This window comes from Ursus arctos, unplaced genomic scaffold (genome assembly GCF_023065955.2).
Source record: "Ursus arctos isolate Adak ecotype North America unplaced genomic scaffold, UrsArc2.0 scaffold_11, whole genome shotgun sequence".
Lineage (NCBI taxonomy): Eukaryota > Metazoa > Chordata > Mammalia > Carnivora > Ursidae > Ursus > Ursus arctos.
The window spans coordinates 67,388,397-67,404,194 of record NW_026622775.1 but is presented as its reverse complement, the minus strand read 5'-3'; the positions used below and the strand labels follow the sequence as shown (position 1 = coordinate 67,404,194).

General features: G+C 42.6%; 1 protein-coding gene across 1 annotated transcript in view; it reads left to right on the top strand.

The window, feature by feature from the left end:
* Positions 1–15,798, top strand: part of DOCK5 (dedicator of cytokinesis 5) — a 210,770-nt gene that overhangs the window by 47,918 nt on the left and 147,054 nt on the right. The window contains exon 2 of the mRNA XM_026518974.4: positions 8,796–8,879. Coding sequence (XP_026374759.2) covers positions 8,796–8,879 — 84 coding nt within the window. The remainder of the gene's footprint in view (positions 1–8,795; positions 8,880–15,798) is intronic.

Below are 15,798 nucleotides of genomic sequence, written 5' to 3'. Positions count from 1 at the left end.
TTGTTCTGGGATGCAGTTAGGTTATGAGAAAACTTTTATTCTTTCCAGGTTTGCATTTGATCTTGGGTAGGCAGAACCAGCGCAGCCTTTACCTGAGGGCCAGGTGGGTTGCACTACCAAGGCTCTGCTCTTCCAGTGCTCAGAGCGGTAGCCACATAGCACAAGGTTTCTCTAGGCTGGTTGTAGAAAACACGAACTGTCCCCAGCCCTGTGTGAGGAGTGGGAACTGCTCTTTCTGTTCTTTTCTAGTGGTTCTTTTCCTTGGCCTTGGGTATTTTCTTTGCATGCATGGGCTGACCAGTACTCAGCTGTAGACTTGGGGGGAAACTCCTCTCTGATTCTCTGTCCTGCGTATCTTAGCCACCTGGACCTCCCTGAATTCTCAACTCTGTTTCCTCATCCTAGGGTGACCACCAGGCCCTGCTTGTGTTTCTCCTCCCTCTACTTTTGCCTGGAGACCTTCAGACAGTAACCAGAGGCAATAGACTTAACCTCATCTGTTTCTGTCCTCTCAGGCATCCCTCTCCTGCACTACATGTTTGTGCCTGAAAACCATTAGTCATATTTTGCCTATTTTTTAGATCTCTAAGACGAGAGAGTTCATTTGCTCCCTGATGTGTTCTCTGGTTCACTATAGCCACAGTGGAAGTGAAAAACATACATAAAATATATATTTTATTTTTTTTAAAAAAGAAAAATGTTCCAAATTCATAATGATATTTCTAATTCACATAGATTAACCGAGATTTATTTATCATTTTTTTGATTTGTACTTGTCTTCTATGCTGAAATATCTTGATTCCAAAGGCATTACTAAAAATTACTCATTTTTATATTTCTTTTCATTTTATTATCTTTTATTCTTTTATTTATTTATTTTAGAGAGAGAGTGTGTCTGCACAATCAGGGGAGGGGCAGAGAGAGAGGAAGAGAATTTTAAGTAGATTCCACGCTGAGCGTGGAGCCCAACACAGCGCTCGATCTCACGACCCTGAGATTAGGACCCGAGCTGAAATCAAGAGTCGGAGGCTTACCTGATTGAACCACCCAGGCGCCCCTCATTTTATTCTTATAACAACCCTAAGAGGCAGGTAAAATACCAGTTCACAAATACCATTTCATTGATGAGGACATTGAAGCCTGAAGATTAAATGACTTGTGTGAGAGTCCAGCATGGTAGTTTTCTGGCCAAGCTGTGGGAAGGATCTTCAGTGGCCTGGTTGTAAGTAGGTTTCACCTTCAGGTCACTTTTCAGCTACACACACATGCACGCGTGTGCACGCGTGTGCTCAAGTGGGCACATACGTGCATGGCTTCCATTTTCTCATTTATGAAACAAGGAGATCTGACCAGATGGTTTCCCAGATTTCTTTAGCTTCTGGCCTTCTCCCTGGCTGTTTGCTTTTCTCATTCCCCCTTCCCTCCGGGCCACGTATACACACACTCTGTCTTCTCACTGTGCTGGCAGCAAGACGTGACTGTGGTGAATATAAGATGGAAAGGGCCGGGGTTCAGTCCTAAGACCCTCCTGGATGTGGTCCATGGTGGGGAGGCAACCAGTTAGGCTTGCCCCAGGACACGCCCTGCTGAGATGTAAGCCCAGGTCCCAACCTGCTACTCTTGTTTTCTCATTTTCAGCTTGATGTTTTCAAAGTAATAGGTTTTACAGCCTGTTGGGGATCATTCCTTTTTTTTCCGTGAACTGTGTTTTGTCTCAAATTCATGTATGGATGGAGAAAATAGTCACTGACATTTTTGCCTATCATTTCAGGGTACTTGTTCTAGATTCCACAGTGATCTGTGGCTTTTATCTTCAGATTCTTGATTCCTCAGTTGTGATTTCCGTCCATAAGTTAGCTGCAGTAAACTGGACACAATCTTAGAGCTGATCATTTTTTATCTCAGTTCTATTTAGTTTGTATTTAGTAAGAATGCATACCAAGAAGAACCTGATTCCTACCTTACTTTGTTAGGGTAAGGTGTTTGGAGCTTAGTAGTAAGTCAGGTTTTTTTTTTGTTTTGTTTTTTGTTTTTTTTACTTCATCAATAAAACCCTCCTTAATTGCCCTCAGATTTTTTTTCTCTTATATTTTTTCTTAACAAGAAAGAGATCAGTGGAAAAGAATAGAAGCTGTAGGCATGAGTAATATTAGAATGTGTTTTAATGTACCCAGATTGAGAGTACTGTAGTGATTACATGATTGAGGCATCTTTGGTATTCTGAATAAAACCCTGGTTCCTCAGCTAAATCACTGTTGAAATGCTAGAAGGGACGGCAAGAAAATGGTTAAAATATTAAAATATTCCCTTACTCCCATGCTGCTTCTTAGGGGAACTCCGTTCTCAGCTGCCTGCAGTAAAGCGGTTTTGCCGTCCTTAGGGACACCTGCACTACATTGCCCAGCAGCCTTTACCCTGGAAGGACTGCTGGGCTAGCTGGTTCTGCTTCTCCACATGCCTTCCTGATTCCCAGTCTTCATTGAATGACTTCCCCTGGATTATTGGTGAGGGTGAAAATGTCCATCTTTGAGGACATGGGTGCCACCATGCTCAAAGTGGGGAGCTGGACCCAGCAAGAAAGGGAAAGGGGAGAAAGGGAAGGTGACTGCCATTTTTTCCAGTGTCCACCAGGTACTGGTCATGGTCCTAGGGATTCTGCATACATTCTCCTCTTTGTGCTTCACCAAACCTAATGAGGAATGTACGGTTGCCTCCACTTTTTCGATGGGGAAGCTGTGGGAGAAAGCTCCACACGTTTGTAGAATATAGACTTTTCTCCCATAATTGCAAATTGCTTTTTTTCAGCTTTTCTCTTTTAAACATTCTATGTAAATTTAATTTCATATGAGTTTAAATGAGATGGTGTATAGTAATCACTTGGTAACAGTGAGACAGTCAGTAAACTATAGTTGAAATATCTGTGAAATATCTCTCAGGTTAAGGGTATTTATCAGTTCTGTCTATAAATAGCTATAATCCTTAAAATAGAGATTTCTTAAAGAATTACCAATGAGTTGGTCAATAAATCCTCTGTTTTCCTCAGTAGTCTAGAAAATGAAGTTAAGAATCCCAAAAGAGCCTGATCCTGTGGAGTACTATGGGTGAGAAATACAAGCTGCTGTCCTGGGTTGGTGGCCCCTGGCCGGGATGTTCTGAGTAGAGAGGCGCCGTCATGGTCTTGTCCTAAAAAGATTAGTTTGCAACCTAAATAGAATGATCAGTATAAAACCATAGATTTTTACTTCTTGGGGTCAGACCTACTGTTGAATCTGATTCTCTGATCCTTATAGTAGACTGTAATTAAAGAGCTAAAGAAGAAAGTCCACTTGGCCTTTGAGGACATCATTGCATTAAATCCGGGGCAAAGATCGAAGGTGCGATGTGCCTTTTTTGTGTTTGGCTGAAAGTAGGTAGATCAAGATAATAATGAAAAAGATGAAGTTTGGTCATCTTTTTAATATTCTGAGTAGTAAATAGTTCAAATTGGGACCTTGGTCTGTGTTTGCTGGATCTTTCTTTTGTAGAGTCTACCAAATGACTAATAGGAAATGTCATGTTTTAGTTATTCTTCAGGGGGTTGTAATTTGAGGATTCATGAAAGAACCTGATTTATTAGAAAGATTAAATACTAGTAATGCATAGACTTTTCACTGTTGAAATTGAGCCTCGTTTTGAGGCCTATTCGTGTATTCTGTTGTTTTCTTATTGCATAATCTTAAGACCCAGCTTTCTTTTCACCTCTCTCATATAAGCCTGGTTTAAAAGAAAAGGCCAAATCAAAGATTTGGTAAAATGCAAACTATTTTACATTTGTAGACATACTGTCTTGTCTACTTGGCTCTGCAAAATTACACTTCATGATATAAACAGTAAGCTGCTTAGGGAAAAATTCCAGCAATTCGTCTTTCCCAACCTTGCACATAGCAGCCAGCGAGGCAATTTATATTCAGCAACTCCCTGTTCTTGTTTAATTTCCTCAGACAAAACAAGAGATTGTGGTGGGCCTGCTAGGTCAAAACAGCACAACTTGTTTCTCCTGCTTTTTATCATCACTTCATGAATCAGAGGATGTTGGAGCCACAGGGACCCTTCGAGTCATCTGATCTGATGCCTAGTTTACAGATGGGGAACTGAGGCTCAGACTGAGAACTCATTCAAGGTCATGCGTGTGTAAGTGGTATAGTTGAGTCTTCAATACTGTTTTGTTTAACCCTCAGAGTTTCCCTTATTTTCCCTGTATCTGTCTTTCTCTGTAATAATTAGTCACATTCCAGGAAGAAAGCACCATCCACTGAGAGCTAGCTGTATGCCGGTCCTTCAAATAGCACCAGACTAGCAGACAACGTGATTACCAGTCACTGACCCATATAATAAAGCTTGTGTTTGGAAGCTGGATTTCCGTTTTATGAGCGAAATCTAAGGCAGACATCATACTGAGAATCTATGAGGCTCCTCTCTTTGTTTCCAGGCTGTTCCTTCACCGTTCCGGAGCAGCCTTGTAAAATGTGATGAAGCCATCATCATCACCAGCGTTAGGAACAGCTTTGCTACTTATAAAGCTGGATTACTTGGGCCAAGGTGTTTACCCCTTCTGAATCTGTTTCCTAATTAAATAATGTGGTGCGTGGCATGCACTTCTTATAGTTACTGTATTACTTATGGAAGTGAAACCATAAAATACAATGGAAATGAGGGGTAATAGAGGGTGGGAGAGTGAGGGTAAGGTTCAAAAGTGCATCGTTGGAATGAAGAGATGACAGCTCTGAGTGATGGGAATCTTGTTGGTACTTCTGCCCGAAGACGTGAAACTGATGAATGTCCTCTACCAGGTGACTTTACTCCAGTGAAAGGCATTTTTGAAGGGTTGTGCTTCCCATGGGACTCTCCTTGAAAGCTTGATTGGGAAAGGTAGATTCTCTCTTGTATAATAAGCAAAAAGTGGCAGGAGAGGTGATTTTGATATCTCTTTCATTAGTGGTGGGGAACCACAGCTGCTGCTTCTCAGGAAAACAGAAGTAAGTATCTTAAGTTTTGGGGAAGAAGTGGTGAATAACTGAATTGATTGGTAGATTCTATAAAAGTCACCGTTGTGCCTTGAGCGTGTTCTTTGGGTCTAATCCAGTGCCTTGAAATGTGAAAGGCAGAAAAATAATGTGCAACCAGAAAAAATAATGTTCCCCATCTGTAAAATAATGTAACAACATTGTGAGGAGTTTACCTTCCGATTGGGGGCGGATGACAATCAAGATTATCTGAGATTAAAACCCAAACTGTGTTGGAAGGAAATGATGTCAGATGTCAGAAGAAACAGATTCATGCAGGGTGATAGGGAGTCTGTAGTTATTTGTTGAGTGGAATTGTGAATGTGAGCTTTGGATTGTTACATAGCAAAAGATAAGCTGTTGTTACAAGTGGGGATAAACTGTGGGTTGAGCACAGAATTTAGGGGCACTGTGAGAGTCTTGACTGGAGCAGAGGGTAGAATTTGGCAGATATTGGAGGCTAAGGTGGGTAATTAAGGCTAGGATAATTTTGGAGGATTTAGGAATCAAGGTGTTAAGGAAACATTGGTTTACAGTGTGTGTATGTGTGTGTGTGTGTGTGTTTACAACAGTCCTTGGTAGGTGTTTGTGCTAGGTGTTGCCTTTGAGAGTTTCTGCCTACTTTCCTGATGACAAGAACGAGGAAGAGCTGGAGCTTGGTCATTACACAACACATTGTGACACAGCAACCTCATTACTTCCTGTTTCCATCTGTGAGCAGGGCCGCTGGAAGGAACAGGCTCAGTGGGACTCAGTGAATGGGGACTAGGGGGAGTCAAGGATATGAGATGTACGTTCTGTACGGAAAACCAGACATACACTTAGTGGACAAAGCATTGAGTCACCTGACTCTCGGATGAAGGAGGAGAACTTCAGTGGAATAGCAGCCATGGCCCAGTAGCCCCTAAAGAGGTATAGGAGTCAATGGGGAACTAACTGCTACATCTCAATCCGGTGTAGTTTCTCCAAACCCACTCCATGAGCCCAACCTTGTTCTGAATTCATAGTCTAGTCCAAAAGCTCAATAGTACATTAATCTCAACATAATTTGTCTGAGACTACAGAAGAACACTCTTTGGGTGAGTCCCTTCAAAAAGAGAGGCCACTTGAAAAAGATGTGGCCGGAGGTATGCGCCTTCCATTCATGGATAGACCATGAGGTGAGGGAAAGCCTCAGTCAAGCTGCAGACATAGGGTGCGTTGCAGGTTCGAGAAAGAGCAGTGAGTACCCACAGTTTGCAGTGCGGGGACAACTTTCTTTGCTTTTTAAAGACCTTTGTGGGATCTGGCAGATGGATTGAATGACCATCCTCGTGTGCTCATTAGAGCTGCAGGGATGGGGAACATCTTGGTTCCTTGAATCATCAGGTAAATGGCTAGAACTGAATCTCTGAGGTGGTTCTTTCTTCCTGGAAGGATGCAGATCCCTTACCAAGAGAGTGAGGGTAACAACTAGACCTACTTTAAAAAAAAAAAAAAAGTTTTATTGAACTCTAATTTATGTACTATAAAATCCCCCCTCTTTCAAGTATATAGTTCAATGAATGTTAGTAAATTCACAGAGTTGTGTAACTATCCCCTCAATCCAGTTTGAGGGTGTTTCCACCTCCCTGAAAACCTCCCTCATGCCTGTTGTGTTCATTCACTCTTCCCTCTTCTCCCCTGCCCAGGCAACCAGTAATCGGCGGTACTATCTCTAGTAGATTTGCCTATTCTGGACATTGCAAATAAATGGAAGCCTAAAATCGGCATTTCACATATGGCTGCCATTCAGCATAATGTCTTTGAAGTTCTGCTGTGTTGTAGCATGTGTCTGTATTTACTCCTTTTTGTTGCTGAGTAGTGTTCCATCTTATGGAAATATCCTAGTTAACATATCTATTCATCAGTTCATCAATTCATCAATTGATGAATTGTTTCCACTTTTTGGCTATTGCACATAATGTTGCTATATTGGTTTCCTATGACTGTTTTCACAAATTACTACAAACTGTGGCATAAAACAACAGGAATGTATGCTTTTATGTTTCTGAAGACCAGAGTCTAAGGTGAAGATTTTGCTCCTTCTAGAGGCTCTGGGGAGATTCCATTCCTTGCTGCCTCCTCCGGTGGTAATGCCAATCCCTGATGCAACCTTTTCCTCCATGTCCAAGTTGCCTTCCCTTCTGTGCATTTCCCCAAACTCCCTCTGGCCCTCTCTCGTCAGGACACACGTGATTGCCTTTAGGGCCCACCCTGATAATCCAGAAAAATCTCTTCCTCTTAATCTCCTTAATTTAGTCAAATGTTTGGCCACACACGGGAGCATTCACAGGTTCCAGAAATTTGATGTGGCTGTCTTTTGGGGGGCTATGTTTCTGCCTACCACAGCAGTTGTGAGTATTCACATAAAGTCACTGCACAGACGTGTTTTCATTTCTCTTCATAGGTAAATGGGAATGTCATTGCTGGGCCATGGTGGAAATTTATGGTTAGCTTTCTAAGAAATTGTCCACCTGTTTTCTGAAGAGGCTGGGCCATTTTACATTCCTGCTCACGATGTCTGAGGGCTCTAGTCTCTCCACATTCTTACCGGTTGTCTGCCTTTTTGAAACTAGAGCCATTCTAGTGGGTGTGAAGTGGTATCTCATTGTGGTTTTAGTTTGCATTTCCCTGATGACTAATGATGGTGTGTATCTTTTCATGTGTCTTAGCCAGCATATGATTCTTGGTAAAATGTCTCTTCAGAGCTCTTATCCATCTTAAAATTGGGTCGTCATCTTTTTGAATTATAATACTTAGCCTATTTTTCACAATCTGGCCCAGTCACTGCCGGTCCTAAGGATGTGGTGACTGAGGTGACCTTGATGTGGAGGTGCTGGGGCCATCCAGGTCCCCAGGATGCCTGGAACAGGGGCAAGGCAGCCATGTCTGCAGCACACCCTGTGTCAGTCCGTTCCTCGTGGGTAGATGGGACTCACAGTGGCCTTTTGACTCCCAATTACTGTGTCAGGGAAGTGAGGAGATGGCTTGTTCTATGTCTTAGAGGTTATAAGCTCAGCGGTGTTATAGGCTGGCTGTTGTCTGATGAATAAGGGAACTGACTTAAAGAACCCCACAGCATATTCTCATTGTAGCCTGGTTTCTTTCTTTTTCTTCTTTCTTTCTTTTTTTTTTTTTTTTAAAGATTTATTTATTTATTTTAGAGAGAGTGTGAGTGAGAGCATGAGCAGGGGGAGGGGCAGAGTGAGAGAGAGAATCCTGGAGCAGACTCCCCACTGAGTGCAGAGCCTGATGCCAGGCTCAATCCCAGGACCCCGAGATCATGACCTGAGCCAAAGGCAGACGCTTAACCGACTGAACCACCCAGGCGCCCCTAGCCTGTTTATTTTTTCTTTCAGAACTCTTGCCACAATTTAAATTAAGTAGTTGTTTCTGTAATATTATACATTTAATATCTTTCTCCCTCTCCTAGATGATTAAATACCCCTGGGACAGGACCACATCTGTGTGTTTTGTCACTGTCACTGGTCTCCAACACAATATGCAAGGGGCAACCAACCAATTTTTGTTGGATGGAAGAATGACTGGAACATACCAGTCATGGGGGTTGTGGAGGATGTCCTCTGCCTTGCAGTGGGTGATTCACACAAAAGCATGGAATAGAGGGTTATTTGTTAAATAAGTAATTCATTAGCCACTGCGTGTGCTGCTTACTGACTTGTATTTTAACCACCACTGATGCCATTTCCCCCCTGTGTTTCTCCTTTCCAGCGATCTATAACTACAATGCCTCTCAAGATGTGGAGCTCTCCTTGCAGATTGGAGACACGGTTCACATCCTGGAGATGTATGAGGGTAAGTCTGGATGGCCTTCAGCCAGACGGGGAAAGGGGAAAACGGTGGGAGTTACTTATTAATAAGGCACTTAGAGCAAACATCAACATGCTTTACTTCCTGAAGCGGTGCTAGTAAAAATCCAGGAAGTACTTTAGGTTATACAGTTTCGTACCGAGGGTGATTTCAAAACAGCCCGTTGAGTACATGAGTGCAAACATGCCCAGACACCAGATTCTCAAAGTATGTGAATCGTTGAAGCCCAGGCACTGGATGCAGAAGGATCCGCCACAGTGCTGGCCCAGGAGGAGCCATGTGGGCCCCCAGATTGGCTGTCGTGCCAAGGAGGCACTGCTGATTAAGTGGCTCTTTCTACTCAGCACTAAATGTTGCCAGATTGGGGGAAAAATGAGGGAGAGACCTACTGGTGTTGCTGAGATTCTTTCACAGAATTAGGTCAGGGCTACAGCAGATCCAGAAAGCCCACTAGTATATTTCTTGCAACTAGCTCGGGCCGGGGAGGTGGTTCCAGTTAACCTGTTAGTGGGCTGTAGGGTAGGACTCAGGACTCCTGATTGTCTGAGAGGCATACATCATGTCTGCTCCCACCACCTCCCACCCCATCCCAAGTTTTTAGCTCCAACTCAAACTCTCAATTTCCTAGCAGGACTCCTCTACATGCCCACATTTCTGACTCAGATCCCCAGACTTCAACAAACATGTATCCAGGCCACGGAAGTTGAGGACCAAAGCAAAGACCAATTTTTAGGGCCCATTTATTCTCTCTGAAGATTGAGACAGAAATGCAGTGGGAAGCTAGGCAGACTTTTCTCAGAGAGTGAGGCTTGTTAGAATCAGGATCTCTAGATTTTTAGGATCTGCACTCCCCCTGACCCATGTAAATGCTCGTGACGTAGAATGGCAGAGGTGGTCATCAAGAACCTCTTGTGGATTCCTAGGATGGGGAATGTGAAGCTGGTCGGAAAGGAAGCAGGGTTTGGCTATAGAAAAGCTAAGTCATTCTATTCTGCCCAGTTGCACAGAACACTCTGTTATTTCTGCTGCCTCCCTTTATTTTTTAGGCAGAGGGCAGGTGTTTGCTTCTCCCTTCCACAGAAATTAAAGTACAATCATGCAGCTCCTAGGGGAAAGGAGAAGAGAAAGAGGGTTGTGTGGGCTCTTCCCACTCCACTCTCTCTTTTCTGTTTTCATCCTCATTGTCTCAGGTCCAACCCAACAACAATTCCATGTAGTCCCTAAGTCTCTGAGACACAAGGGACAATGTACTATCATCTTATCTCAGGACTCCTTTGCTTATTGAAATCATGGTTCCCTCAAACCTTACTAAGTCATACCTCTTTGTCAAGGGCCAGATTAATCTGTTCTATCTAGTGGGCACACGTTTTTGCACTGTACAGGTGAAAGGTGTATGTTCGGTTTCTGTAACTCTTCCATATGGGCTCGAAAAGAATGTATATTAGGATCATGGGGTGAGAGTTCTATAGATGACAATTAGATTCTGATTTCCCTGTCATTTTTTATTTCAAATTTGCTATATGTTAATGTTTTTCTTCATATTCCGTCACTGAGAGAACCGTGTTAAATCTTCCACCATGCTTGCAGTTTATGTCCGTGATCTACAGTGATGTCAATTTTTTGCTTTATGTATTCTCAGACCTTTTTTTAGGTACATACAACTTTAACTTTAGAATTGTTATATTAAGCAATTTGAGCTTTTAATTCCTGTTTATTAAATCTTTTACCAATGTTTTTGTCTGTACTAATGCTTTTTTGCCTTAGTCTGGTTTGTCTGAAATTACGGCCAACTCATTGGCAGTCCAGGACTCCAGTTTTTGTTCTCCTGGACCCATGAGGCCATCAGAAATGCTGCTCAGGCATTCAGGACACTTTTCTTAATTGGACAAGTGCCCCAAGAAGAGAGCAGCCTCAGACGCTGGTCTCATCTTTCTGAGTTTTGGTCTTTTTCAGATCTTGACCTCATAATTCCCACTTTATCATGTTAGATTTTCAGTTTGTGTGCATATGTGTGTGTTGTCAAGCTTTTCTAAGTGTATTAGTGGAGTGTAGGAGGGAAGAGTGGAGAATTGATTGGAAATAAAGTAGGTGATGTCTTTTGAATACATTTTCAAGATTCTTTTTTCATCTCTATGTGACCCCAACATATTTTTCGAAGTAGCTAATTGAAGCACTTTGTCCTCCTAGGATTCATATTAACAAGCATTTATTATTTGCATCCTCTCTGTACTTTACTGAGTAGTCTCCCAGTTGACCAGTGAACATTCCTAAAGGTAGCACTCCTCTGGAGCAAGCCGAGGGGTCACTGAGCTTGGTTGAATATAAATGTAATCAGAGACGCACAAACACATCCATTCCAAGTACCTTCCGGAGCTTGAGTCCAAAAGCCACAGTGCTTCTAGCGTTTTGCAGCTCATAAAGTGGTGTGCTTGCCGGTGCTGGCCCTGCTGATAGACAATCACACAAAAACCTGCCACTTTATCAATGTTGCATCTTGAATATGATGATCCTGGTGCTCCAGTCCTGACAGCAGGAAGCTGGTGTGCCTGGGAATTGTTACCATAAAATCCTTGGTGTGCCATAGGACTCTTTCATGTCGAAAAAGGATGTCCTTGCCCATTCGGCAAAACTGCCAAGTGTCAAGGTACGAATGGGCAAACTTAGAACATGAGCTGACGGAGTTCATTTACCACCACCAAGTGGCCTGTCAGTTTTACAAAGACTCTTATATTGGATTAAGCTTTTATATAGTGCTTATTTTATGGGATTAATTTTTTTTAATAGTGCCTGTCTTGCCAGATGCAGTGATAGGTTCTTATATCTCCTAAGTACTTTGAGTTCTTGGCTGGGTTCTCAGAGTCCTTTATTATTTTAGGCAATGCAGGACTAAGTGAGGGCAGCAATACTTTGCAAACATTAAACACGGTGGAAATGCTGAGTAATAACTTGAGTTCTCTCCCTCCTTCCCCATCTCCTCTTTCCTTTAAAAAAATACAAATAAACAGAATGGAAACACCCAAAGTACTGCCAGATGGAATTTAAGGCTAATGCTGGCACTATTTCATGGCCTTAGGGGTTTTGTGTCTTCCAGCTTCCTGTCCGATTTGGCTCCCGGGGCTCCCCACTGCGCGCTCTGCCCGGCCGCCTTTGCGATATTCACATACCAGACCGTGTGTGCTTTTTCCGGTGTGGACAGCAGTCTACCTTTCTGGAGCCCAGATACGGAAAATTCTTGTCTGCCCACAACCCGCCACAGAATACCACTTAGGACTCTTCCTTTTGCTGTTTCCTGCCCTGTGGTCAAATGAATAATTATGAAAGTGGTAGCTCCTTGAAGGCAAAGCCCGCTCCCCTTTCATTTCAGGGCCGGTGCTTAGCATAGCACCTGGCATAGAGTAGGTGTTCTGCAGAAGTCTGCTAAATGAGTGAAGATAAAACACGAGACCAAGGCAAGCCCGCTGGAGCAAGGCAAGCTAGTGTGGAGAGTAAGAGGGGTAGGGGGTCACCTTCATAAAACCCCAGATATAATAGGCAGAGCTGTTCTTCTCCTTCCATGAGGGAAATACGGGAGGTGCCAACATTTCCCCGCCCTTGCAGACTGCAGAAGGATTTGGTTATTACACGAGTTTTCTGCTTTTGTTTTTAATAACAGCTTTATTGAGCTCTGTTTCAAATACTGTGCAATTTACCCATTTAAAGCATACAATTCAATGGTTATTTACAAAGTGCGCCATTCACAGAGTTGGGCAGTCATCATCACCATCTACTTTCAGAACATTTTCATTATCCCAGAAAGAAACCCTGTACACATTTGGTGGTCATTATCCCCCAGCCCTGAGCAACCACCAACCTAATTTCTGTCTCTGTAGATTTGCCTAGTCTAGACATTTCATGTAAATGGGATCGTATAATATGTGGTCCTCTGTGACTAGCTGCTTTTTCTACTTAATGTAGTGTTTCCGAGGTTCATCATCATTATAGCATGTATCGGTACTTCCTGTCTTTATGGCTGAATAAAATTCGTTGTATGCATGTATCACATTTTACTTATCCATGCACCAGGTGATGGACATTTGGGTTATTTACACGTTTAGCCTATTCTGAATAATGCTGCCATAAACATTTATGTACAAGTTTCTGTGTGAACATGTGTTTTCAGTTCTCTTAGGTATGTTCCTAGGAGTGGAATTGCTTTTATGTTTAAACTTTTGGGAACTGCCAGACTGATTACTTGAGTTTTGCTCCAAAATAGCCCAAATGCTGTCACTTATCACTCATGTCTTTCTGTCACCTTGCCCCTGACCTTCATTTGTTACTAAAAATAGGGGCAGGGAAGTAGAATTGACTGCGAAGCTATAATACCGCTCACCTTTCACAGCCTTGCTTCTTTAACCAGACAAGGGATTTGGTAGTGAGACAGCTGTTCTCCATCTAGAATGTTCTTTCCCACCCCAGATCCATGGGCATGGCTGAAAAATCACTGCTACCTGGAGATTCTAGTTGTGGTCATTTATTCATTCAAAAATACTTGCTGAGCAAGTATTGTGCTCTTATTATGTGCCAGGTACATTTATTGAGCCCAAGAGATGTTCTAGGCACTGAGGTCACCTGAATGACAAAACAGCAAGGTTCCTGTTCTTGTAGGGTTTCCATTAGAGGAGACAAAAACAAGTGAACAAAGTAAGTAAACAAAACAGTTCAGAGACTTAAAAGTGCAACGAGGAAGAAAGGCTGGTATTACCAGGACCAGAAAAAGATGCGAGTGATGGACAGGGAGAGGAGGGAAAAGGCAGAAGGCTACTTCAGATCAGATGGTTTTGTCCCTATCGAGGGTGACCGTCCTGGGCAGGACAGTTAAACTCTTTATATCGTCGTCATTGCATCTGAAATTGCATCTGAAATTTTGAATCGAAAGTGATTGATTGAAAGTGCTCTGAAAAATAAGGTTACAGCATTCCTTTTGCCATTACGCTCTCCTCTCCTGTGATTAACCAGATTCCAGTCATAAGTGATTTAATGCCCAGGGTCTGTTGTTCCACCAGTGGGTACTGGTTTCCTGCGTTTGATTCATATCCATTGGTAACTCGTTTTCAGCTCCATAAACCACTCACAAGCTCAAGAGAGAGGGTGGCTGGTGTTAACAGTGATTTCTGGGGGTAAGCATAACACAATTGGCCATAACAAAATGAGATAATGTCTCAAAGGCGTTCCAGGCTCTACAGAAGCAGGCACCGCATAAAGCTTTGTACAGTTTTAGTATAATATGTAAGGACCCAAAGGATAGCACAAATCATTGCATTGGAACCAGACGAAACAGGCAGTCCTGAAAAGCTGAAATAAAAAGAAGCATTTGTGTATATACAGGAGGTCCCTAATATACCCGTGTTATTTCTTCTATATAGAATGAGGCCAGTTTTAAAATGCACCTTAACCAAGAAATCCATTCCCTTATAATAAAGGGAATTAATACGGATTGTGACTTGAGCTGTACATATCTTGAATCTTATCTTTATAAAGCAGGCTTTATTTTGAGGTATAGAGTGCAGTCTTATGGCAGAGCGGTAGAGTTACATGGCACTGAATTTTGGCTCCTTGGTTGACAAAACTTTGTAACAGAAGCATGAAAAAGAAGACAGTGCTTTTGAAATTGTTTCAAGCGGAGGCTTAATCATCTCTCCAAGATATGCTGATTGGACCATCTGACACAGTAAGGTCTTACTGAACTCTTTCAGAACGTCTGAGTCAAGAAGATGGATTGTCACATCCTACGGACCTGTACGAACAACAGTTAGATCGTACCTTGATCGTACCTCTTTTCTTTGCCCTCTCTATTTGGTCAGTCGTGCCCAATGGTCATAGGCAAATGAGAAACAAAGAAAATTGGAGCTAATTTTTAAAAATCAGTTCTTAACAGCATGTATAAAGTTTTACTGGGTGTAAGCTGAGATATGGCATTTGATGTGTTTGTAACTTTCATTTACTTTTGTTACCCCGTTGTAATTGAGAATCCATAGTCACCATGTTCTAGTTATAAAAACAACTGCCTTTCACGAACATCAGTGGCAGTGAGCCCAACAGCTTGGATTTTGTGATAAGGACTGCGTGAGAACATTCTGGCACCAGCCTGGAAAGCAAATGAGGCCGTGTGGCATTTTGTTGAGTGTGCCGGCCACTTCCCACATCTGTTTGACCTTTACCTTAAGCACCGCATGTCAGCTACTACTACTGGGGACACCTGTTCCCGAGATGTGTTTTTCAAAAGATGAATGTGGCGGCAGGAGTATGTTTACAGAAAAACTAATTAAAAAGTAGAGCTGGTGAGAAGTCTCCTCTCAGATTTAATCTTACCAAAAGGAGAATGCCTTTTCTTGTTCTTCCTTTTGAGATATGTATGAATGTGCTTCTAAAATGCCATCTTTAAAATGTCTGTTCTTTGTATATTAGGCATACATGGGATCTTCTACATTTGGGGTCAGAATTTTTTTCTGAGTGGTGCCTTCATTCAGTTACTTTGTCGTGAACTGGCGCTTGGAGTTGGCCCATTTGAACGGCTGCCCACGCACCAAAGGAGGCAAACTCAGCCTGAAAGCACAGACGTTTCGGGGGATGCTCTGGAGGAATGTTCTCATGAGTTTTTGGTGTCGCATAAATTTTGGTCTCCAAGGAATCCTGGTGGGATCGAGGGGTCAAGAAGGTGGCAAAGTGGTGGGCAGGACCCTTCCATCCCACACATATACATAACCACTCATTGCTCCCTTCACAGCTCTGAATGTGGGGCCTTTCACATTATTTGGTGTATAACTTACCAAAAATGTGTTGGGTGTCTTATCTCCATTGGGAAACGTGACACATCAAATCATCGTGGGGCTAGGTACGACTCAGTGAAGAATTAGTGTAAAGAGAA